The following is a 26857-nucleotide window of genomic DNA, read 5'->3' on the forward strand; positions in this document are numbered from 1 at the left end:
AATTGCTGATGTGACAGTAAAAAATGGTAAGGATGTTTGGATCCTGTCACTGCCGAGAGACTAAAGTTTCAGTTTTTAAGGCTCAGCAATGAAACTGATTACACTGTAGTGTGACTCTCCAGGTCATACCGGCACCCCATTTCAAATTGTATACCTCGATGAACTCTAGAAATACACTTTAAATGTTAGCATTCTGAGATTTATTGAGATTCATTTTAAACAATATGTTCAGGCTTCATAAAGAGCTCAGGGCTGCAGGCTGTGTGTGAGTTATTGCTTAGGAGAGGATTTATTCGAAAGGAATGATGTTTGGTAACAGTAATATATTCCCTTTAATAGTAAACTTTGTTGCCCTGTTCCAGAAATCCCAAGCATCACAAGGGGATCTACCAACTAAGAAAACGGAGATTTCTGCAGATCTTTGTAACACTCCACTGTGCAGGAAAACTTTAAGATTCATGAAAACGAAGAGACTCAAGAAAATTCAAATATTCATTTTAAGCCGGTCAGTTTTTTATGTCCTGGCTGGCTTCTTAGGACTGGATTTAAACAAATTGTGTGTTTTCTATATTGTATTTTGTAAGATGCCTCGGGCATGTGGTTTGGAGATGTGGCAGAGAAATTTTCTACATAAAAAATAAAATATGACCTTCACCCTCCACCCCAAAGTGGGAGGGCATCAGAATAAGAACTGCACACACATCTTGAGCCAGTGCGGTATAGTGAATAAGAGTGTTAAACTAGGATCTGGGAGACACGGGTTCGAATCCCCATTCATGCCGGTCATAATCTATCAGCCTAACCTACCTCATAGGGTAGCTGTGAGGATAAAATGGAAGAGAGGCAAATGATGTAAGTTGCTTTGGGTCCCCATCGGGGATAAAGGTGGGGTATAAATGAAACAAATAAATTAATTAATCTTTCCCTCATGTCATTATGTAACCTGTGGCAGCACGCAAGTGTGCACTCTGCTCAGTATCAGTTAAATTTATTTATATATTTACATAGTTTGTAAGTCTGTTGTGGCATTGTATGTTTGGTTGGTTGATATGGGTCTTGTTATCTCTCTGTTCCTATTCTTGGTGTTGTGTGTATGAGCTCAGCCCTCAGGCCTTTTCTATTTAGGAAGGAAGAGCCCACACTTAATAGAACGTCACTGTCCTCTAACTGGCAGTGTGTCAGACTGAATATTGGAGGACTAACCCACTCTGCCCCATCACCAAGCAAATTTAAGTAACCCAGAGAGGCTGAAGACTTGATTATGAACGGGTCTGGTAACATTTGCTAATTTACTGGATGATAGCCACATGGGAGGTAAATAGCTGGTGCTGATTACACCTGCCTCTGGTGTGCTGTGGAGAACCCTTGCCATTCCTCTGCCCTGATATTTAGCCTGTTATAACCTTATCCACTTGTATATACCAAGGAATAGTATGAGGGAAAGGGAACCCATAACTTTATTTCCATGAGGGGGAGAAGAAAGCTTTGGTGTTCAGTAATAAAGTATATACAATTGTAGCTGTAGGGTAGACTTAACTTGGGGAAACAGTGTCACCAATGGAAAAACTCCGGTGGGTAGCCATGTTGGTCTGAAGCAGCAGTACAAAGCATCTTTAAGACCAACAAAGTTTTATTAATGGCATAAGCTTTTGAGTGCATGCACACTTCTTCAGATACAGTGTTACTGAGTTTTTTTAAAAAAAAAAATATTCCAGAAACTGCCAGATTACCGTATGAGGGTTAAACCGATATATTTCTCTCAAGTCTTCCAACCAAGTTTAAGATTTCTCGTGCTTTTATCACATAGAGTTTCTCCTGCCTCTTAGATTCCCTCTAACCAGAAATACTACATTTGAGGGCTTACAAATCAGTATGCGCCCTTCCAGGCCACTGTACTACTCCTGGAGACTGATTATAAGATAACTGCCTGTCAGAAGATCTAGAATAAGTTTTCACAACCTGTGGGTCCTAATCCAAACGGGTATCAAAGCCTGTGAAAATAGGTCGAAGACTTTTGCAGTTTTGTTGATTTTTGCATGCTGCATTTTTAAGGGGATCTCCAAAAGGTTTGAAACCACTGGTGTATACCCTATCTGAGGAGATTGACAGTTAAATGATCCTTTTCTTCCACCAACTTTCCCTCCTTTCTCCCTCTGAAGGCCAGCACGAAAAGGGAATTGGCTGATAATCTTTTCTCTCTGAGACCCAAGGTGGATTATAAAACCAATTAAATCATCCTGCAACCTAGTGGGGGGCAGGGAAAGAACCCTATTGGGCGGAGGGGAGGGTGTCATTGCAGAAGAGGCTCTTTCTCTACCCCCTAATCCAGAGCTAAAGGGCAAATCACTATGTGGCTGATTTCCCCAGCTTTGGTATTCTTTCCTAGTCTCAAAAATGGCAACCCGCCTATTCAGCTCCCTAAACTGTGAAATTCAGCCCTATGTAAGGTAACTGTTCCATAGGGCTGGGACTGGAGGCAGGTAAAAAAATCAAGTTTAGTACATTCTGCAATATTTTATTTTTGGTTTCCAGAACACTTGCAACTTACTCATCCCCCATCCTGTGCAGTACGGCAGTTTTCCTGTACATCTGCCCACCTGAGGTTCGGGGCCTAGAACACATGTGGATTCTTCCTCCCTCCCAATGATGATAGTCAGTGTTTAAATTTTACTAAGGCTGCAAAATTATGCATCTTACTTAGGAGTGAGCCACACTGAATTCAGCAGAACTTACTTCTGCATGGAGTTAGACTACTTACATTTTTTGTTACAGTTTTGTTTAAAAGGTGGAGGGTGGCCACTTTATAATGTCCTTGAAATGGGGCTGACCTACATTGTATAGAAATGTAGGCACACCTCTTAGTTACCTAAGGGCCTCAGTGATTCAGTTACCATGGCTACACAGAGACATGTAATTTAATGCTTGTTTTGTAGTGGTCCATTCTGCTGGCAACATCCGATGACTCAAATCTTTGTTTCCTTTGCAGCGAACACAAATCCAAACTGTCTACCAACAACCTGTTCAGATAGTTTCCTGTGAGAGACCGGAAACCAGGCCTGCTTCCTTTCCACAAGCTAGGAGAGGAAGGGCATAGCAAACACACTTCCTGAACACACTCCTCGTCCACCCTTTCTCTGACAGCAGTGGAAGAATGATGTGGAAGAAATATGACGGGAAAGATAACCCAGGGTTCATTTCTTCAGGGGGCCTCATTGCTGCAGGGCACATCTTGCACAGGAGGTGTCTTGAGTTGCAAAGAGGAATCCTGATAAGGGACAAGTGCTGGTTTGCCAAACCAAAACCCTAGCCAAAAGGGCAGGCAGAACAAAGCTTCTGAAGTACAAGTTTATCTTGGTTTTATGCTTGGTGAGAAGAATCATCCCTGCCATGGGGCTTCGGAAGTTGTGCTTGTGTCCCCCCCCCCCCCAAACAACTAATTAGCACAGGCAAGTTGCCAAAGCGAGGCAGGAGGAGACACTTCTTGGGCACGGCTGTCCCACTCTGATTTTTATGCTGCTGTCACTTTTCCATTCTGCTATCACCGGACGCTGGCATTTCTCAACCTAGTTCATTTGCTTTCTGTGGTATAATCATATGCAATGAAGATATGCATGGCCAACATTTAAACAGGCTGCAGATCAATTAGTGGTCTTAAGTTTATCTGATTTTTATCAAAGAAGACAGAGCTGTGGGTCGATTGTCAGAGCCCGTGTCAAGATGACCTTTTCAGAGACGTCTACATTGCTGGTCCCCTGGGCAACTTGTTGTCCCCTGTTAGGCTCTGAATGACAGAAGTCTGTTCTGCTCAAGCACAAAGTATACACAGATGTCTATATTACATTCTTATGGGTTTGACAGCAACTGCATGTTGTATCTATAAACTGTCCTTTAGCAGTGACACTTCCTCAATGATGATAAGCTAATTTATGCAGCTAAATCTCCTTTGTGAAGAAATGAAAGCTAATTGAGTCATTACAAAGTAATTCAGGAAGGAATACCTTGTATAAATTGGCTTACTTTATAAATCCTTCTCAAGTGGTTTTCATGCATCCTAAATGGTGCTAAACAGTCCCCCCCACTCCTTCTTTTTTGCTACCGTAAGAAATCAGTTGAAATGTATATTAGACACATGCAAACTTTTTGGAACTTGAAACCTTTTGTTTGTGCTTTGGGAGGAGGAAAACATGGGTAAAGCCACAGAGTCAAAACGAAAGGCAAAAAAACGCCAGGTACCTGAAACATTGGCAATATTCTCTGGGCTCAATTTCTTCCGTTCTTCAGTCTTCGCTGGCACCTTGGCTTCTTCCTCTTCTTCTGCAGACACAAGCAATATGTTGTGGAAAGCATGTTAGTCAACAAGACTTATAACCCAGAACACTTTAGAAAACACAGAGGGCAATTTACAGCGTAAATTGTGTCTGTCAGAGAGACCAAGTATTTCACACACAGACAGCCATAGAGAGGGCAGAAAATTTCCTCCTCTAAAAAATTTCCTTGGTTTTGATCTGCTAATGAGCCCACCTCAGTTCTTCAAAGAGATTCTTGGGTCATTATAATGTCTTGCAATTGACTGCATCCATTCTTGTGCTAGTTTCTTAATATACTAAGATTCTCATAACATTAATTTTCTGCAGCGTTTTCACATGTTTATTTTTTTAATGCATATGCTGCTCCCTCAGCCAGAAACCGATTCCCAAGGTAGTTAACAAATCATTTGAAGACCCCAATTAAAATACCATAATACCCACAGTTAAAACCCCACTCCCTATCTACAAAACAAATAGAATCAGTGATAAACAGCAACAATTTAAAATAGATGTATCCATTAAAATGGGAAAGCAGCAGAGCTAAAAAAAATTCAGCAGAGAACAGATAAACAAAACAGGGCTTCAAAGTGGCGGTGGGGGAAAGCAACAACAACACAAGCCTGGGAGGGAAAGTAAGTCTTTACCAGATGCTTGGGGGGGGGGAACACACCACAAATCTAGTGCCAGGTGCACATGAAGAGGGCCACTGCTCCAGAGTTGGGCTGCCATGAATGAAAAGGCCGTATTCCTAGTTAATGACGACCTCACCTCACATGAAGCGGGGCAGTGGAGCAGGATCCCAAAGAGTAGGCAGAAACATAAGGATGTTGCCACATTTTTTAAAAAAGGGATGTTGCCATATCAGCACCATTTAATTTAAATTCATTTTACATGGTTAGACACATGGCACATTGTGGAAACCAGCCATCATATACATTGCTCGGGCCCAATCCATGCATTATTCAAGCAGTTTTGTAACTGTGACTGTACCCCACTCCATTCTAAATCCAGTTGACACCATGAAATCACATGGGAGGTCCAGAATGCATGGGAAACTCCCAGAACAGTGATGTACCTCCCTGGCATTCAGCATCCCTGGTATGACCACTTCCATCAACTGCTAACCCCAGCCACAACTACTCCTTAAGGGCAACCCATCTAGAGACTGTTGCAATATCAATCCTTGAAGGCATTATGGAATAGACAGTAATTACTAGGTTACCTGCTTTCCAGTTACAGTAACTGTATGTATGTAAAAGGTATAACTGGATACAGAGATATGTAAAGCACGTATCCAGGTACTTAGGTGTAAGAATATCTCTTCACTCAGAAATCTCAAGGAGACCTTAAACCAGCAGTTAGGAAGCCCCCGGCATACATAAGAAACAGTGTTCACCACACAAGACTGGTTCTCCATCCAAAGCAAACCTAGCACTACCTTTTTCTTGCCTGAACACCAAACATCTTCAGAGGCAGACCTTGCGTCTTTTTTGGCAATGAGGCTAAAAAAAGTTGCCCACACCGACCTAATCACCACAATCATTGTGGCCCTTATTCCGTTTCTTCAATTTCCCCCCCATTGAATCACAGCTACCAGGCATTGATTCAGGGTAGAGGCTATTGTCCCTGAGTTGACAGAGGATGGAAAATGGAGTCAGCCACCAAATGCTGTTACCTCCATTAGGAATTAGCTGGAGTTTAACTGACACAGAGTAAATGTCCCATTGGCAACAAGAAGAAAGATGACAGGGATAAAATCAGTTGAGGCAACAGTAGTTAAACTCGTGATACATGGCTGCATGCTGCTTTTGAAATGAATGCAATGGTAGGGCCAGTGTGTAGAATTTGGATGAAGCTCACGGAGTACATTTGAAGAAGGTCATCATCATGCACCTTAGCCAACAAGGCAGGGGTTCTACACAGGTAAATTGGGATCATTCATACATGTGCATGCGTGTGTGTGTTGGAGCATCCAGAAACAGTCTCAGCATTACATTCTCATTACATTATACTGAGAAATTATTTCTAAGCATGCAGCCAAAGACAAACCTTTGCCACTAAATATTTTTAAACAATTGCATCAAAGCGGTCAATGTAATACCACCACTGGTTCTCATAAGCTGCCTGCTCCCCAGGACTGGAAAGAATAAGCAATGCAATATTTTGAGTTTAACTTTAATTAACTGAGAATGCTAACCAACCCAAATAACCCTTGTCTTCTTTGCTCAAGGCCTCTCACCAACAATCTTTCAAAAAGCCCACCCTTTTGGAATCTGCATAGCCGAGAATACAGCAGCAGCAGCATGCATGGTGCTTTACAAAGTAACAGAAGCAGCATGCATGCATAACACAGAAAGAGACAAATTGACGTCTCAAGGACTTTTATAATCTAGATTTTCACAGTGGTTAGATAAGGATAACGTAACATAAAAAGAGTAAAGTGTCACCTTAAAAGGCAAACAGATTGTGGAATAAGCTTGCATGGAGTGGAACCCACTTCAGATGCATGGAGTGTACCCTCATGTGCAAACAGATACACACACTGAGATACGGAGAAGGGATTAAAAAACCTTGTAAACAGTGAAGCCTGATGGTTATTAAATGCAAGTAGGTTGAAAGTCTGTGACATTTCTATGCAAAGGTCTAATGTATCTATGCAAAGTGAGGTGTAGTGGTTAGAGTTTTGGTCTAGGGTCTGTATGACCCAGGTTCGAATCCCCATTCTGCCATGGAAGCTTACTGTATGACCTTGGGCCAGTCACACAGTCTCAGCCTAACCTACCTCATATGGTTGTTTGTGAAGATAAAATGAGGACAACAGTGTAAGCTGCTTTGGGTCTCCACTGGGGAGAAAGACTGGGCACAAACGAAGTAGACAGACATGAAGTAAGCACAGCAACTTGTATTCCCTTCCACAGCTTTATTGCGTCACATTACATTTTCCCTCCCTAAATTAATTCTCTCCCCAAATAGATCCCCCCAAATCCACTGTTCCCTTCTAATGCCCTTCAAGCAAAGAAAAGCTGTCCCCACTTCTCTAATTTATGACTGACAGCTGGGTCTCTCTTACGTTTTTCACCCATAGCAGCCTGATCCTTTGCACAGAGCATCCAAACACAAGTAATATACACAAGTAATATACAATATTCTTCCCCACAAACCAGGATTCTAAATCACAGTGTAATCCTAGTTCAGAATACCACTTTGTGGGGAGGAAAATGATTTACTCAGGGACAGGGGTCATTTCCTGCAGGAGCGCACAGGAGCAGAGCTCCGGCAGTAAAGATCCCTGGGGGCGGGCTCATGCAACAAGCCCCACCCCCTGCTCCCAGCAGCCCTCAGTCAGAGCAAGAAGCAGCCAGGTAAGTTGCAGAGCTCCCCCCAGCCCAAAACCATCCAGTGGCACCTTTAAGACCAAGTTTTATTCAGGCACAAGCTCTCCCTCCTCTGCGAGGACAGATCTGCACGTCCCCCCCCCCAATAGCTAGCAATCCCAAACAGTCCAGTGGAGCCTGAGCGGTGGGTGTTGCCTTCTGACACACTTCCGGTGATGTCAGGGGGTGTGGAACATGCAAATAAGTTATGCTAATGAGTTATGCTAAAGAGCTCCTGCACCTCTTTTTCTACGAAATGACCCCTGCTCAGGGAGCCAGAGCTGGAGTTCAACTGAAGGCTTCCCAGACCAACTTATTGTCTCCTGAAATCAATGTTCCATTAGGATTACTTATTTTTTAAAATATGTTGTTTATTTCTTATTGCTTTGGTTGTCCTGAAGGGATACAGGCTAGATTAATATAAAAATTTGCAGAAGACAGGCTTTCCATAAGTGCTTCTGCCACAAAATGGGTAATCCCAAAGATAACATACGTAAAGCCAGCAATTCCACCTCACCCCGCCTTCCAATGTTCTAGCATTCATTACTAAGATGTCTCCATTAGCCCTTATTAATAGCACCGTTAGTATCTAGCACTCCATTGTACTGGATTAGTTAAGAGACACAATGTCATTGTACAATATTAATTAATATCTCAGATAACAACAGTTTGTGGGTTAATATATTCTACTCAATACTTTAATAACAGTAAACAAAAACAGCTGAGCTATGCAGTAAAATCCATCAAACCCCACAGATGGTTATAAGGTTTTCATTATGTGGTTTCCATAGCAATCATATTGCAAATCTGGAAGCTGCTTGCAAATAAGCAGCTTGTATTTACATGCCTTTCAAGCTGCACCATGGAACTCTTCGACAAGTGATGTTATTATTCCAATCACATCATGTCCAAAGGAGCTGCTGGGATACGTTTTGATCAGTCAAGATTGCCAGAGTTTTTAAAAAGCTGTTTTGCCACCCAATGTTGAAAAGAAGATGAGCAGGATAGCTCTCCAAAGGGTGAGGCACGAAAGTAGAGAGGAGGTGTTTAACCACTTGTACCATGATGATCTGGCTTGTCATGGGAAAAGGTTGCTAATCCCCTGTGCCTTAATTCCGCACCATAATGCCCCAACCTTTTTTTCCCACCCCAATCCTCTGCTTCAGTGGCTTGGTGCGAGAAACAGCCCTTGCTCCCAAGCTGAGCAGTGACTGAAAATGCTTCTCTACGTTGCATTTGTGACACTTCCCAGAACCCGTCCTTGGGTAACTCAGGCTCATACTGGCCAAAGATTAAGGGAGTTCTCCCACCTGGCCTAATAACGTCAAAATGGGCAAGGCTGAAGCTTAATAAAGAAGTGTAGAAGTTTTCAAGAAACATGTGGTGACTGAGCAAAAACAACCATATTTTCAAAATTCTGTACTGCCTTTCAAGGACAACAGCTATTCTTCAATGTTCATCTTGGTGAACTCTTAAACAACAATTCTCTGAAATCATAAAGCCGAAGTCATCTTCTTATTTTTAAATTCTATCCAGATACCCTTCAGAAATCCATGCAATAATCTTTGTAACAATGCTAATGAATTCCCAGTATTCATTTACAAAATTTATACCCTGTCTTTCTGCCCTCATCAGGATCACCAAGGCAGCTAACTGCTTAAAACATACATAAATAAAAATGCATCTTAAAAGTCATTAAAACAACAAAAAAATGTAATTAAACCCAAACTGCAATACACATACAAAAACAGGGCAGGAAGGAGGAATCGCTGAGAACACCAGAAGAAAGAAAGAGTCTTCAGTTGCTGGCAGAAGGCGACAGCAGAATTCTCTGTAGTCAGAATTCGAGTTTTGGTGCCACAACCTGGAAGGTACTCTCCCAGGTTGCCACCTGCATAATCTCAGAAGGAAAGGGCAATCAAAGCAGAACCCCACAAGGTGACTACAGTGGGTTAGGTAGCGCTCTGAACAACTGCTAGGATTAGCTTTCATTGCTAATCATTTCATTGGAGAGAAACAGACCCCCAAACATCACATTTAAGTTTTAACTAAAACAAATGCAGAGTCTTCAGTTGCTCATCACCACCTCTCTTCCTGTTTTTTCTCGATGCAAAATCCTAAAAGGTATGCTCCTCAGGACAGGTTCTTGTCCTCTGTAAAGCACTATGCACAGTCCCAAATAAGTTAAAAGCATTTAAACGATAATTTAACCCTAGAGTTCTTTCTAGGTTTGCACACTAATCATTCAGAAGTTATTCACTGGGGCAGCCAAGCAACAAATTATGCTTAAGAATGGCCACGGGGCTTAAATGGCCTTACAAAGTTGCCTCTGGAGCAAGTGTTATAATGTGTCAAAGGGGGACTAAGACTGCAATCAGCAGGCTAACAGGCTCAGCTACAGGCTGCTAGACCTGTCCATCACACAATTCCGAACTTATTTTTGTTTTACTCTGCTTTTCTTCCCAGTGCGCACCCAAAGCAACTTACAAAATACAAAAATATATTTTAATTAAACAAACAGAATAAATAGTCCCATATGCCATGACCTGGGCTAGCCCCAGATCCGCTGGCTTGGCTCACTTAGGGTCTCAAGCTGGAAGCCCTGGGCTAAGAGCCCCATCTTTAATATCTTTTCATATGCTTACAATATTTTCTAACCCCAAAAGAGCTCCGGTGGGGCAATCAAGATGAGGACATGTGGAAAGGGAACACTTTTTACCACTTTTTAGTTCTGTGACCATTCATAATTATAAATTATGGAAGATTGTTTGGAATGTGTTCCTTCCTCTGCTTCCTTTTGGAAATGTGTATGTTTTTCCATCCTTCAAGTTCCTCCTGGCTATATTATCTGGATAGTGTTGCCTCCACATACCTCAATATGCACTTCTCAGATAAAGTGACATAACCCTCAGCACCAAGAATGCCATCTTGATTATTGTCTCTATTGGCCACGCAGGTACTCCTATAGGATCAACTCTGCAGGATCCTGTAGGATCAGCTCTAAACTTTCCTCCTTCTACAGCTTTATTAATGCTTGGGGATAACCAGTGGTTGTATTTCAGGCACAATTTTAACAGGTACCTTAAAAGTTATCATCCCGTTTTACCTGCCCTGAACATAAGGATACAGAAATATAGAAATCTGCACGCTTGTGGTCCTCTCTCTGACTTCTGAAGACTCATGGGGAGTCATAGAAGAAATACACAGAATAAAGGCGGCTCAGGAAATACTAAACTTCAGAGCGAATGCCACTGTTCTCTGTGGGTGGTCAGAGATCTGCAAAATTTCCAGGGATGTCTTAGGCCATCAGCAGGCATGGTTAGTCTCAACTCTCACTAGCTCTGCGGGGTAGCACATCTCTTGAAAGAGCAAACAGCAGGGCTTAGAATAAAACATTTCCTGGCACTTCTCAAAGAATTTCCACAGGTATCATTAAGACAATAATTTGGTCCAACAGGCAAAGTTAAGCTAATTGAACAAAGCCAAGAATAAGGTGACTGCTGAGATAGGTCAGAGGAGGTGGAAATAATTATTTTTTTAAGATGGGGAAACATACCATGTATTAATTATTTACCCATAAAACAACTTTACATAATGCTTTTGTTCAGTTCTGCTGCTGTGCATGTTTAAAGCAAGTCCCATAAAACTAAGAGGACACCACCTGTTCCTTAAAGCCACAGCATGCTTGTTTTTAAAGATAAAAGCCAGTGGTGACGTAAAGAACAAATTCTAGAGAAATGCAGCTATGCTAAATTTGACATTAGTTTAAGTGCTTCCAGAAGGTTGCTCAGAGTTTACAGCAGTTGTATAAGCCAATGTTACTGAATGCCACAGTAGTAAACACATTTATTTATATATATATAATTACACACAAACATATATGGAGTTTTTTTTTCTTAGAATAACAATAAGAGAAGCACACGGTGGGACCTTTAGGGAGAAAATACATGTGAAAAATGAGCAAAAATCTTATCGGTCTGGTGAAAGTTGAGCACTTTTAAATCCCACTAATTTCAATGCGAGAGACTTCTGCACATGTTCAACTTTCTCAGTCTTTGGGTGCTTTAAGATTCACTTATGTTGGGAACATGCTTATGGCTTTAAGTGAGCTTGCGCCAGACAAACAAAATATTACTGTGCCATCTGTACCTTGGTATTCATTACCAACCATCTACTAGAAGTCTGCATTGCTATTTAACTGTAAGGGATGAATCCCACTATCTTCTAGCTCTAACATGTAAAAAACTATCTTTAGAAAGAACTAAACTCAGTGTGATAGGGCAGTCATACATTTAAGGGCTTCCAACAGGTTGCTCTGAATTGATTCACATACCAGTTTGGTGTTGTGGTTAGGAGTGCGGACTCTAATTTGGGAGAACCAAGTTTGATTCCCCACTTCTCCACATGCAGCTGCTGGTGTGACCCTGGATCAGTCACAGTTCTTTCAGAGCTGTTCTGGAAAGAGCAGTTCTCGAAAGAGCTCTCTCAGCCCCACCTAATTCAAAGGGTGTCTGTTGTGGGGAAGGGAAGGGAAAGGAGATCATAAGACACTCTGAGACTCCTTCGGGTAGTGAAGGGCGGGTATAAATCTAATCTCTACTTCTTCTTCTTCTACCAGCTCTATGCATGGCAGAGCGTGGTGCAGGATATTCTGTTTTTGATATGAGAATGAACACACTTGTAAGCTGTTGGCCTTCCCTTGTCTTATCATAGTTGCTTGAAGCACTTTTGTTTCATTTTACTTGAGATATAATAACTACATTCTCCAAACATGCCTGTGCCTTCACAAAACCTTTAATAGCTTAAATATTAAATATTAAATTTAATATTAAAATATTAAAATATAGAAATAAAACTCCAGAGAATTCCAAACAGACTCAGCAAAATCATCATTAAAAGCAACAACAGTGTCAAAGATAAAACAGTGGCACAAGAGGCATGGTTTAAAAACAGGAAAGGACAAGCAATAAATTTCATTTCCACTTAAAAAAACAAAACCCAGCACAGTTAAATAAAAGTCCAAGCAACCAAAAGTCCTGGTACCTAAAGTTAAGAAGATAGGATCCAGGTGAACTGCCGCATGAAGGGCATTGTAAAAGCCAAGATGCCAACATGAAGAAGGCCCTGTCAGTTGTCATTATGTACCATATATTTGATGGTGGGGCATGCAGAGTAAAGCCTCTGATCACAGATCTCAGCTGCTTAACATGTTTGCATAGGAGTAAGCAGTCCCTGGATACCTTAGTGCCAGGCTGTTAAGAGCTTTCAAGATAAGGGCCAGCATTTTGAATAGTGTCTGGCAATGAATTGGAAGCTAACATAATTATTTTAAAATAGGCAAGATATCATCTCTGTATTCTGCACCAAATGACATTTCCAAACAGTCTTCAAAGGCAGTCCTATATTGAAAACAATAATCTAGCCCAGGGTTGTTGAACTTATTTGTTATGAGGGCCAGTTCTGACATAAATGAGACCCTGCTGGGTTGGGCCATGTGTGTCATAAAATGTAATGCCAGGTAGTGGAGATATAAACTTTATATAAAGGACACAAACACAAAGGGATTTCCCCCCCCCTAAAATAAAATTATGCTCAAAACATTAGCATTCTTGCAATATTTTGTTTATTTAACAGTGTCTGACAACTGACACCTCTTGCTCTGAATTATTGCATCAAAATGTCTGTGCTTTTGCAATCTTGAGTACGCTGTTCAGGTATGTATCTGTAAGCAGCAGCAGCAGAACTGGAAGAAGCAGCAGAAGACAGCCAGTTCCACTGCGGGCCTTCTAGAAGCCCTCCAGGGGCCTGATCCAGCCTCCCGGGCCACATGTTTGACACCTAGCCTGTATGATCTAGCCTGTATGATCTAGCCTGTATGAGAGCAGAGCACTGAGAAGTGTGGCTAGATCTCACTTTACAAAGAAAGGCTGCAGCTAGTGCATTAGTAAAAATGGGGCCTAAGGACTCTGAGCCACCGACCTGCTAGTCAGCCTGAACACATAGCAGGAGTGCCCTGAGCTACCCGCTGGCCGGCCAGCCTGGGCAGACACGCCCCAAGCAACACACCAGCCTGGGTGAATGCACCCGACGCTGGAGCTCAAGCAGGTGTGGGTGTGCTCCAAGCAATAGCCAAAGGCCACCTACTGCTAAAAGGCGCAACATGCCACAGAGGGTTTTTTTTAAATGTTAGATCAAATGTACAGATTTGGGAGCAAGCTACTGTGGTGAAGTTATATGTGCTACCATTATCAGGCTATTTCCTGACACTGGTCCCGGTCACATGGCGAATTTGCTGCAGGAGAGCCATGGGTGGTGGGTGGATTATCGGGGCGCGATCACACCACAACATCTGGCAAGTGGAGCGCACCCGTGGCCAACCCGTGGCATACCACCGAAAAAGCGCAATAAAAAAACAGTACCTCTTATGTAGTGGCAAACGGTTTGCCACGGGCTGCCTCCGGACTCCTGCGGTGTGATCGCACCGGCCCCTCATTAATGCGCAGGCGAGGAGGACAGGACCCGTGGTTTGCCGCCAACACGTCGGATCGCATTCTGGCGGCTCTAATTGCACCGGAGCAATTAGCCACGCCTCCCCCCCCCCACATTATCTGGCCCGTGTGACCGGGGCCTCTATTAGTCTAAAATAGTAAGAACGCAAAAAGGAATAAAAATGTTCCAGAAACAATCACTCTACCACTGAAGAACAGGATATACACTAAGGCGAACAGTGAAGTCAGCATGGGGGGGGGGATACACTTATAAGAAGAGGAGCTCTTCTGGATCATAACATAGGTATACTTAAGCCCAACATCTTGTTCTCTGTAGTAGCCCATCAGATACCATAGGAAAACTGACAATAGTCTTCATCTGTTGTTTCTTCTCCCACCTCCAACTGATATTTAGTAGCACACTAGCTGTGAGCACAGAAATTTCCTTTAGCTACCTGTCTAACAGCCACTAACAGACCTTGTGCTTCATGAATTTATGTAAGCACCTTTTAAAGCCATCTGACCTAGTGGCCATTATCACATCTTCTGGCAGCAAAATCCATAATTTTATTGTGTGAAACAGTACTTTCTTTTCTGTGTGCTGAATCTACAGCTGATCAATTTCTTTCGATGACCCTGAGCTCTTGTATTATGAGAATTGGAAAAAAAGTTCTCTGTTGAGCTTTCTACACATTGTGTATAAATCTCTATCATGTCCTCCCTTCGTCATCTTATGTTCTAATCTTTCAAGCCTAAATGGTTTTTAGCCTTCCTCAGAGGGAAGGTGTTCCAACCCTTTCATCATTTTCATTGCCCTTTTCTGTACTTTTTCCAGCTCTGCAGTATATTTTATGAGCAAGGATGTACAAACATATTGACAACTAGGAAGACTTTGGTCAACTGTCCATCCAATACATTTTATCCTTATTGTCGTTTTGTGTTGGAGACAGATGATCAGAACTCTAAAGAATTGTTCCAGTCTGAACTCTACAAAGACTATGAATAAAAATAGACACCACACAGAAAAAGAAAATATATAACCAGGTGCTTGTAATTATCCTGAAAAGGAACTTTTGAGCTAATGCAGAGATCAGTAGGGGCCATAGCATGGACTTCAGTGGACCCTGGATTTGTCTGACTGGGGCAGATTTGGAAGGGGGGGGTTACCCTTGAAGAATTTGCTTAGAAACTTCAGCTGGTGCAAAATATGTTTGAAAAAATCCTTGCTAGCACATGCAGTGAACTCAATTGTGCTGGCTTCCAGATTCAGTTCAAGATGCCATTTTTTTACTTTTAAAATCCTAAGTGGTTCAGGTTGAGAGTATCTGAAGGGCTGCCACCACCATGCACTGGAATCAGGTGTAACTGAAGTTAACTTGGCACTAACCCACAGGAAGCTTTTACCACCACCTCCCCCCCCCAATGAAATGCCAAAATTCCTGAAGTTTGAATTAACAACTACCTTTGATGGAAGGTCTTCGTTGGCTTGAAATTGGGACATTGGGAAATTGCTTATTCACCTCTACTTTTGAAGAGGGATTGCATGAATTTTGTATTGATTCTATAATGAAACTGTTTAACCTGTTATAAACTGCCTGAGACCTTTGGGTGGAGAGAAATGCACAAATAAACTTTTGACAATTTAAGTTAATATTTTATTATAGTACTAAGGATCCTTTCTAAAAGAAAAAAAGTAAACTATTGGTTAGGTTTCGTCTTGACCTTTATAATGCCCTCTTGAGTGGGGTCCCCTAACATCAGTTTTCTGAGCAAAGCTTAAGGTTATAAACATGAGCATGGACATATGCACATAATTATTTTGTGAAACTTGATGAATACAATTATAATGTTGAATATCACATAACACCTTGTAAAAACACTTTATAAGAAACAATCCAGTCTGCTTCATATCACGTTACAAAGATGTAATGTGATTGTGACCAATGTACACATTGTAACCAATTTTTCATCAATTCATATGTATTAGCACCAACCATTTTTGTGACCCTGAGCAGGTCACTGGGTCTCTACCCAAGTATGGAAGTGAGTTGCAATCATTCTCCTTGCTCCCATAGCTAGAATGTAACCAGAGTATATTCCATGCCATCAGTTCTCTGTGCTGGTAAGCAGCATGTTCAGTAGCATTTCAGCGTTGCCCAAGTGATAATCAGAAAGGCTTTAGAAAGGAGAAGCGCGGAGAGTACGGAGCTGAAAAGTCCATGTCTATTATTTGGAAGGATTTCTGATACAGTATCTGTTTATTTCTTATACAAGCAGATGGTTAAAAAGGTAAAGGTTCCCTTGCTCGAAAGCCAGTCGAGTCCAACTCTAGGGTTGCGGTGCTCATCTCCGTTTCAAAGCCGAAGACCCAGCGCTGTCTGAAGACGTTTCTGTGGTCATGTGGCCGGCATGACTAAACACCAAGGCGCACGGAACGCTGTTACCTTCCCACCGAAGTGGTGCCTATTTATCTACTTGCAATTTATCTACTTGCAATTTATCTACTTGCAATTTATCTACTTGCAATTTATCTACTTGCAATTTATCTACTTGCAATTTATCTACTTGCAATTTATCTACTTGCAATTTATCTACTTGCAATTTCTTGCTTTCGAACTGCTATGTTGGCAGGAGCTGGAACTAGAGACGGGAGCTCACTCCGTCATGTGGCAACTCTGGTCTCGAACTGCTAAACTACTGACCTTCACAGCCTGCAGTTCAGCGTCTTAACCACTTGAGCCACCGCAGATAGTTACAAACCTTTATATATCCTGAGTTAATAAGCCAAACCATGAATAATGCAGGACATATCCAATAATACTTTACTTTAGGCCCAATTTCTTAATTACCTTGATTTATTTAAAATTAATACTGATTTTTTTTAAACTTTGAAATTCATGGTCTAACATGCCCCATGTAACATGCCCCATGTACAGTAGTATTCACACTGCCACTGCTCCCTGTGCCAAAATCAGTGAGGAAGTCCTATGGGTAAGGAAGCTCCATATGGGCACTGTAGCCCTTAACACCTGCAAATGTCTACTGGATCAGCAGAAGTTCCTTCAGCACAAAAAGCTCTCCATCTGTAGAGATGAAGGAGGCAGAAATCATAAGGAAACCATGAAGAAAATGGACTTTATGAATTTAACTATTCTCACAAACAGCCGCTCACTAGGATTTATGATCAACATTTTTCACACCTTAGGTATCAATTGGTCAAGCCTACTTTATTTTCAAAGAGTCTGAGGTACTGAGAGAAATGGGAGTTTTAGCTTGAACCTGAAGGCAGCAGTGACAATGGAAATCAACATGTTTTAATCAAAATGTATTTTGCAGGGTAAAATGCAATACCATGTTACATAAATTCAGATGGATCTGCAAGAATGCCTAAATGTGGTTCAAATATATATTGGGGGGTAACAAATCAGGGGTCTGCAAGCAATTACATGTACGCCGAAGGGAAATATACACAATTAGGAAGTCCAAAGATGCTATAAACTCTTAGGAGTTGACGCAAGCCAATTTTTCCCTCTCCTTTGACTAGCTCTTAACTGCTCTCAACATAAAAGCAAAATGAGCACACACAATCTTTATGGAGCATTGTTTTGGGAGGGGGAGGAAAAGGTGTGAGTCTTTTTTTCTCTCTGCATACCCATGCTGAAACCCTCAACCTTGACTCCAAGTGGCTCTGTGCCTTTCCGAAAGGAATTCCACCATGAAGTTTGCTATTAGAATAGTGGCATTCACTCCACACATTCACAATTCCCACAAGAGCCACATGACTACTGTGTGCCCTGTGAGAATGAGTTCTGAACTGATGGCATACTGAATTATCCTTTGTGAATTATCCATGCTTGAATTTATGGTGTTGTGTTTTTTTTTTAAGGAACATGTAATGATAGCTTGAACTCAAGAGTAACTGGTCTTCGTTTTATGGAATGCTACGCTGAAGGCATAAACATGTGGGTGAGTGTCACTGAGTGTGTGCTCACAAAGGGCGTGCAAAGAAGACTCTGTTCCATCTTTTGCAGTGGACACAAGCTACAAAAGCATAAGACACTATTCCAGATTGTAGGTACGTCAAAGGGAACTTGTGTGTGTGGCTGTCTCTTCCACCTCAGGAATTTTACAGCTCTCTCCTTACTAATGTTAAAACACAGAACGACTACATCTCCACAATCCTGAAAACACACATGATGTGTGTTAAAAATAAAATCTGTTAGTTTTAACCTGGGCTAATAACAATTGCCCAACTTCCTGAAACATGAGGTAGGTGCCATGGGGAAAGGTGCTTACAGAAGAGCCATAGGTGGCATGTCAAAGAACCACATGTGGCTCCCTAGCCATTGAGCATATTAGAAGGAAAAAACTGATGGCCTATTGTGGTGGTGGGGAGAATAAACAATTCAGAAAATACATTTGCACCCCCTTCCCGCCCCCCCCCCAGGATTCTATAAGCTTTTAGGGACTTGACCAGGTTAATTTCTTCACCCTCCCACCCCATTTTAACTGACTCTCAGCAGTTTTCAACATTTCATGCTCCTGCAGCATATTTAATCCTCATCATGCCACTGTGGGTGAAGGCACCTCCCTCTCTTTTGGATTTTCCTGCATATCTGACTACGTAGAGGCCTCTGCATTGCCTTTGGGTGGCCTGTTTTAAAAATGTTGATGACTTGGGGGGGGGCATCCCTTTACTATCAGTGAAGATACCTTGAATGCTGCTTGCCCATTTACATGCCACACATTTAAAAAGGAAAGACATACTGTTCTCCATTGCTTAACACAGGTTCAAACAAATTACATTGGCTCATATGTTCTTCTTTCCACATTAGAACCTACAAATCTGTACAGATTTAGATATTTTTGCTTAACAGTTGGTTAAAATTTACATTATATTCTGTAAATCTTATGCTATGCAATGTATTATAATGAATGGCAGAACAAATGGTTTTTCTTATATAAATGCCCTAACTCATGCAGGCATAATTAAAAATGACAATAAAAGTTACCCTACCTTTGGATCCAATTGTCAAACACAATATTCTGTGACTTAATACGAAGCAGAAAACTCTTCACACGTCATGTGATACTCCCTGTGCATATTTATCAGCCGGGGGGGAGGGGGAGGGAGTTGATTTAAAAGCAATTCTTTTAAATATCTTTAATTGTGACAAATGTGACCTGGCATAATAAGTATATAGATAGTACCACATGAAAACAACAGATTTGAGCCTCTGTATCATCTACTTTGTGGATAATTCATGGGCTTAGAAAATTCAAATTTGTTTCCTTTTTGTCTGGGTAGATGCCTGTCTGAATTCAAGGGGGGGGGAAGGGTGTTTCAGCACTGCTCACTATAGTAGAAGGAAACAGAATGACGTTTTTGGCATGCTTCCACAGGAAAGGTCTGGTTCCCAGATGCTTCTCATAGTTGCTTTAACCATTTTAAGCGACTGATGTTTCTGCATCTTTATGCTGACAGCACATTGACTAGAGATAGAGCCAGAGAGATTTGCCATATTTTCATTCAGTGTCAATAAGTTAGGCACTGCTGCTTGAAATTCAACTGTCTAAAATCAACATTATGATGCCCTACAAATATTTCTGTATTCAATTCTACATAAACCAAAATAATCTACTAGTTAAAAGTTTGCCTAGTTAATTTATACTACAAAAATAAGCAAATTGAACAGCACAGTCTTTCAGCTTGCATTCTTCTCCAGCTCAATCTTGTGAATCCCCAACCCCAACATTCCAAAAAACATGCTGTTGTCAGCTTGCATTGCACCATCTGAAGTTGTGCAAGGCACATATATCCACAGAAAATGTGCATCTTCTGCACCTCTCAATTTGACAGCGTTATTTTCCTGCTCATGCTCTTGACAACTGTCAAGATGGCAGCCATTGAACACCACTGACAAAACTTTCCAATGGGACAAAAACTACACTGTGGTGTTCTTACATAGCAGCTAAGTCTTTTGCATTATTTCCAGCACTTGAAAAACTATTAGCTTAATATAATTTTCTTTTGTATGTGTTTAGCGGGTTACTTTATTCCAAGTGAAACCTTGATGTGATATTCAAGGTGGCAAAATGCTTGTGTGAAAAAGCCTTCTAAACTATTGGCTGGACATTATTTGATTTCTTTTTTAGATAAACTACCCCGATGATGTTCAAAGACCAATAAAGCAGCAGCAAGATTTCAACCATCTATGATCTGATCTTGGAAGGAGGGGTTGACCTGGCTTGCTTGACCAAAACCTGGCTGGAGGAATCTGATATTTTTTGCCCTAATTTATTTAAATCAACCTATAACAGGCAGATAATGAAATGAGGTGGCTATAGTCCCTCTCCTTCTGCAGGTTCCCAGTGTGAACAGGAGCTGGCAATGACAGTATGTACCTTGTGGTGAGTACCAGGAAGAGGGTGGGGATTCTGCTGGTTTAATGTCTATATAGCTTACCAGTAGGTGCCATGGTTGAGCTGGCGGAAGTAGTCTTAATCTAGATTCGGGCCTGGTTTTGGAACAGATGGTACTGATGGCTCTGGTAGACTGCATCATAAATTGATAGAGGGCAATGCTGCACTGCTAGTTTTATTAGATCTGTTGGTGTCATTTGATACTGTAGATCATGCATCCTTATGTGTCATATGGAGCATTAGAAGAGTAACCCTCAGAGGTCGATTGGAGGGGATCGTGGGGGATCGCCGTTCCCCCGTGAGGTGCGGGGGGCGGGGCACACAACTTGCTTCCAGCCTCATTCTGTTGCAGAAGGAGGAAGCAGGAGGGTAAGTTGGCGTCCTCCCCCTCTGCCTGGCCGTGGCCACTCCACGTGGCCTCCGCAAGGACTCCCAGCCCCATTGAGGAGCCTGGAAGCAGGAAGACGGCTTGGGGGGGGGAGGTGATGAGACCAGCGCTCCCTCTAAGCGGTGGAGTCCGGTGAGCAAAAATCCCACTTTGTGAGCTGCTGGCATGAACGTTGTGAGCAGGCGATTGGGCTGCTGCATAAATTAAGTTTGCTCTACTGGAGCCCTCCTTCCTGAGCCAAGACAAAAATGTTTGAGCCACAGGGCTTGTGCAACCCCCCTCCGGTCACTTCTCCCCCTCCTCCAGCAGCCTGGCCTTTGCATGAGTCGCCCCCTCGAAGGAACCTGGAAGCAGGAAGACAGCTTGGGGGAGGGGGGGAGGTGATGAGACCAGCCCTCCCTCTAAGCGGTGGAGTCCGGTGAGCAAAAATCCCACTTTGTGAGCTGCTGGCATGAACGTTGTGAGCAGGCGATTGGGCTGCTGCATAAATTAAGTTTGTTCTTCTGGAGCCCTCCTTCCCGAGCCAAGACAAAAATGTGTGAGCCAGAGGATAGAAAACTCTGAGCTAACACTAGCTCAGTGTTTCCTTAAATAGAGGCCTCCCCCAGCAGAGGTCAGGCAGCAGCTATTCAAATTCAAATTCACCCAGGCACTCAATCACAGGCAAAACAATGCCCCTTCCACTTCCTCTCAATTACAGGCAATCCCAGTCAAACAGTGCCCGTTCCTCTCCCACACTCAATCAGCCAGGACTCTGCAAGAACTCTAAGTGCTTCCACACACTGCTAAACACAGTTTTCCCACAAAATATCCTTAGCTGAATTCTCTCAGCTGAAAGCAAGTAAAAGAAACCCACTCACCTCTCTCACAGCTCTCTCTCCTGCTCCTGCTCAGAGCTCAGCTGGTCTCCTCTGCCTCTGGCAAGGTGCTTCCTTAAATAGAGGCCTCCCCCAGCAGAGGTCAGGCAGCAGCTATTCAAATTCAAATTCACCCAGGCACTCAATCACAGGCAAAACAATGCCCCTTCCACTTCCTCTCAATTACAGGCAATCCCAGTCAAACAGTGCCCGTTCCTCTCCCACACTCAATCAGCCAGGACTCTGCAAGAACTCTAAGTGCTTCCACACACTGCTAAACACAGTTTTCCCACAAAATATCCTTAGCTGAATTCTCTCAGCTGAAAGCAAGTAAAAGAAACCCACTCACCTCTCTCACAGCTCTCTCTCCTGCTCCTGCTCAGAGCTCAGCTGGTCTCCTCTGCCTCTGGCAAGGTGCTTCCTTAAAAATATGCTAATGAGTTATGCTAATGAGTTCCCCTAGCTCTTTTTCTACGAAACGACCCCTGGTAACCCTGAAATCTTTCCTCTGTAATACAATGCAGAAAGTGCTGCATTGTGGAATCTGCCCCCTAGGATAAAACACATGGGGGTACTCTAGGGCTTCATCTGTCCTCTCCCCTATGTTGTTTAATAGCCATGTGAAACTATTCAACAGAACTATCCAGAGTTTGAGACTGGGTGTCATCAGTCTGCAGATGCCACCCAAATGTATTCTCCTCTGACTAAGGCTAAGAGAACAAGCTAAAGCTGAATTCAGCCCAGATGGAGGTGATGCTGGCTGGCAATGCCAATGTTCTGATAGGGGAAGATTTACCACCACTGGATGGTGTAGTTATGGCTTGGGTAGATTTTTAAAATTTTATTTATTTATAAAAACCTTTACATCTGCCTTTTCTTGTGATTCAAGCTGGCTTACAATAATAGTTTAAAACATCTTCTTTTAAAACCAAAAATAAAATAGCAAACCCCAAATTCTCAACTCCTTCCCCTTTAAAAAGATGCCCACCATTCAAACCCCCATAAAAGCCCAGCAAACAGGCACGTCTTGCAGTGCCTCTTGAAGATCTCCAAGGAGGGCCCCCCTCACCTATTCAGGCAACCCATTCCACAAAGTCACAACATCATCACCTATGCACATGAATCCCACGCATATGAGATTCAAAATGCACAAATGAAACAGGACTCAATGTGGGTATCTAGTTTTGCTACTTTGTAAGACTGTTCTCTCTTCTACAACCCTTGTTCCATCATTTAACGTTCCTTAGTGACATTAATATATGGATTGTATGAGTCTCTTCTGCCTAGTTTTCCTCCACTGAAGGGACATACAGTGGAAGAGTATCATTGGATCCAGCTCCATATACACAAACTGAACGGAGTAACCTAATATTCTATAAGTTCAGTAAAGGTTTTACCGGAGCAATGTTTGTACTGTAGTTTGGACATTTACATTTTTAAAAAACATCAGTACTTCCCCATTTGACATATTAAATAAATAATTTGCTTGTTGTTTATGATTAATAAAATGACTTGTATTCTGGAACACTGCTATTTAATGCTCCATTTAAGAACGTTCCAGTATGTTTTGTTTTCAACCGGAGCATGGTGCCATGCAGGAAGATAACTTTGTTTTCATATAAAGAATTGTCCTTTTTTGGGTACCTAATGTGCTGAAGATATTCATGAATAAACAAAGCGTTAATGTGTATCATGAAGGCAGCTGTCAGAAATGTAGTCAACAGTAAAGCGGGGGGAGCTCAGATACAAGTAAAATTACTTTTGTCTCTCTGAAATGACAAGCTTCTCCAGTGCGGGATTCTATCTCATAACCAGCACCAACTTCTGTCACATAGCGTTTGCATCCTATTGGTTTAACAAATCAATATTGTCAAAAATGCCTTTGTGTTGGTCCACTGAATGATGCATGATGAATGATTGATCAGTATCAGTTATTAAAATATCTTATTTTAATACAAAGCAAATTTGCGGGAGCCTGGATCTTCTGTTTTCGAACAGTTCCCTGAACAGTAGAACTGCATGATTCGAAGGACTCATGTTTTTATTTGCAAGGACCAGTTCCAGATGTTACATGAAAAGTCTCAGAGCCTCTTAAAATTTAAGGTACTGCTTTAGAGCCAGTTTGGTGTAAGGGTTAAGTGTGCGGACTCTAATCTGGGAGAACCGGGTTTGATTCCCCACTCCTCCACTTGCACCTGCTGATGTGACCTTGGGTCAGTCACAAGCTCTGGCACAGCTGTCCTTGAAAAAGAGCAATTTGTGTTAGAGTTCTCTCAGCCCCACCCACCTCACAGGGTGTCTGTTGTGGGGAGGGGAAGGGAAAGGAGTTTGTAAGCCGCTCTGAGACACCTTTGGGTAGTGAAGGGTGGGGTATAAATCCCTCCTCCTCCTCCTCCTCCTCCTTCACACAGTACCAGCTTTGTCTCCCCCCCCCCAAAGGGTCCCTTCTCCTTACAGCACCATGGAAGCTGCTACAGTTAACAATCTGGGCACGTGAAAGAAGCCTTGACTGTAGCTCCTCCTCGTGTCAGAGCTTCCAGGAGGAGCAATACTAGCATGAAAGGAGTGACAGTGTGGGGTCCTCCTACGTGGTCCAGGATTTTGCACCTAAGGAAAGCAGTGGGAAGAAGCTGCAGGGGTTCCCAGGCTTCAAGGACATGAAAGAGGGTCAGATGGAGATGCCTGACTATTTCTACTCTTGACTCTGACTTTTCTCTATATGCCTAAACCTATAAGCACAGAGATGCCTTTCCCCCCAGCTTCCTAGTGCTGAGGTCATCAGAGAGAGGGGGGAAAGCTACCAATCATATCTGGCTCCTAAGTGTCAGACTGGCCACATATTTCTGGAAAAGGAGATATTTTACCCAATTATGCCATTAAGGAAGAACAATGGGCCTCTGGCAATGGCAGACAGACCTTGAGAGGTAGAGAGGGGATGTGGAAACATCTATCTACATCTTGAGTGGTTGGCAGAATTTTAATGGGTTCTGTAAGACAGCATCAGATCCATACATAGTATAAGGGGATTTTTAGAAATCTTTAACATACATACATAGTTACTCCTACTACGAACCAATGTAGAGGGTGGGAAAGGGCAGATATTCTTGTTTTTAATAAATAAATAAGCTCTCCACATTCTCATCAGTTATGAATGGATAGACGTCTGTCAAGTTACTGTCAAAGAAACAAACAAAAAGAGGTTGTCCATTTTATTCCACGAAGGATGACATCATTGTGGGGAAAAGTTTGAGGCTCTACCTCTCCAACAGCATTTTTGCTTTGGTTAACCCCAACCCTATCACTTCCTCTGAATGCCCAAGAAATTAATTCAGCAGCAATGAGAACACCCAGATCCCTCAACATTTTCTACAAAAGGGATTACTACTCTCCCCCATCTCCCCCCTCTGTGGATCACAGTGATATCAGCTATCTGCCATGTTTTTATCAGGGCAGTGCACATAGTTCTCTCTCCCTTATTTCATCCTCCCTCACAACAACCCTCTGAGGTACGCTAGCAAGAGGAGGGAGGGAGGGAGGGAGAGAGAGAGAGAGAGAGAGAGAGAGAGAGAGAGAGAGAGAGAGAGAGAGAGATCCTGAGACTGAAACCCAAGGTCTTCCAGCACGCAGAATGAGGATCTGACCCTTGGTCTCCCAGTTTGCAGTCCAACACTCTAACCATAATGCCATACTGATTAAAGAGCACAAAGTAGATAAAGTTGGTAAAAAAAGATTAGTAAATGGTATGTTACCTCTAACTGTGTGTCATCCTTTCCTTTTAAAAGGCTATTGATAAATTATGTTCGCATTATTCTTTAAAATAAATTATATACAACTTGACACAATAGTTACTTCCAAGGCTCAGAACATTCACTACATTCCTTCTCATACCCTGCAGTTCTGGATGCAGATCAAGAAGTTGTATACACTCAGTGAGAAAGCTTTGAAGAGCATAAAAAAACACTTGTCCCAACAACTTGCATTGTTCTGCAACAAAACAATCAAGTCCTTTTGAAGACTTAATATAAGCAAGGAAAAGTTTGGGTTGGGGGAAAATTAGAATCCATTTTAAGACATAGCAGAAAAAGGACTAAAAAAGAAAACTAACAACAACAGTGTATCAAATACAAAGTATCTACATTCAGCTTCCAAAAGGGCAAAATATAAGCCCTCCTCCATGTTTTCAAAGATCAGCGACGGTAAACTGATATGGCCCTTGTTCTTGATGTTACTGAAAAAGATCAAGCTAGAAAACTGTTGTGAATACTACAAAAAGCACCAAAAATGTGCTTTTTTCCCAGGTTGCATAAAACCTCTTGTTCCCTGGGATGAGGATGCCATTGCATCTGTTGGTACTGAGATGCTCTGGAGCCAAACAGGTTCATAGACTGAAGCTGAAAATGTCACAGGTTTTATTACATTCGTGACTGATACCAAAGTCCAATTATTGTTGACATTTGGGGTTTGGGGCTGAAATCTTGCAAAGGTCAGTATGAACAATGAAGTAATACTCCCTGGGAATGTTTCTTAAAAGGAGAGCTGAAAGGAGACTCCTCCAGGCATACAGCAGACGATGGTGGCTGAGCTGTTGTTACTTAGCACAAACCAAGGCAAAAGTGATCTGGTATATTCTGTGACAAATGGCGCTATTATTGTATTATCTGAGCAAGTGATGTGACGGATGCATGTTGGGAAAACGAGTGGCCCTTGGAAAGGAGCAACGTGAGGTGAGAAACTACCTTTTGTGACATGCTGTATTTCACAATTGATTTTAATGCTTTGTATTCAACATTTGCCTTGACCTTGATAGCCCAGGCTAGCCCGATCTCGTCAGATCTTGGAAGCTAAGAAGGGTCAAGCCCTGGCTAGTATTTGGATGGGAGACCACCAAGGAATACCAGAGTCATGATGTGGAGGCAGACAGTGGCAAACCACCTCTGAACATGTGCTGCCTCGAAAACCCTGCAGGATCGCCATAAGTCAGCTGTGACTTGACAGCACTTTCACCACCACGATCCAATAT

General features: G+C 42.3%; 1 protein-coding gene across 2 annotated transcripts in view; it reads right to left on the reverse strand.

The window, feature by feature from the left end:
• Positions 1-26857, reverse strand: part of SKAP2 (src kinase associated phosphoprotein 2) — a 144999-nt gene that overhangs the window by 22484 nt on the left and 95658 nt on the right. For both annotated transcript variants that reach the window (XM_015418584.1, XM_015418583.1), the window contains one exon: positions 4234-4314. In XM_015418584.1, the coding sequence (XP_015274070.1) occupies positions 4234-4314 (81 nt within the window). The remainder of the gene's footprint in view (positions 1-4233; positions 4315-26857) is intronic.

The sequence above is a fragment of the Gekko japonicus genome, unplaced genomic scaffold, assembly GCF_001447785.1.
Source record: "Gekko japonicus isolate JY-2015 unplaced genomic scaffold, Gekko_japonicus_V1.1 scaffold341, whole genome shotgun sequence".
Taxonomy (NCBI): domain Eukaryota; kingdom Metazoa; phylum Chordata; class Lepidosauria; order Squamata; family Gekkonidae; genus Gekko; species Gekko japonicus.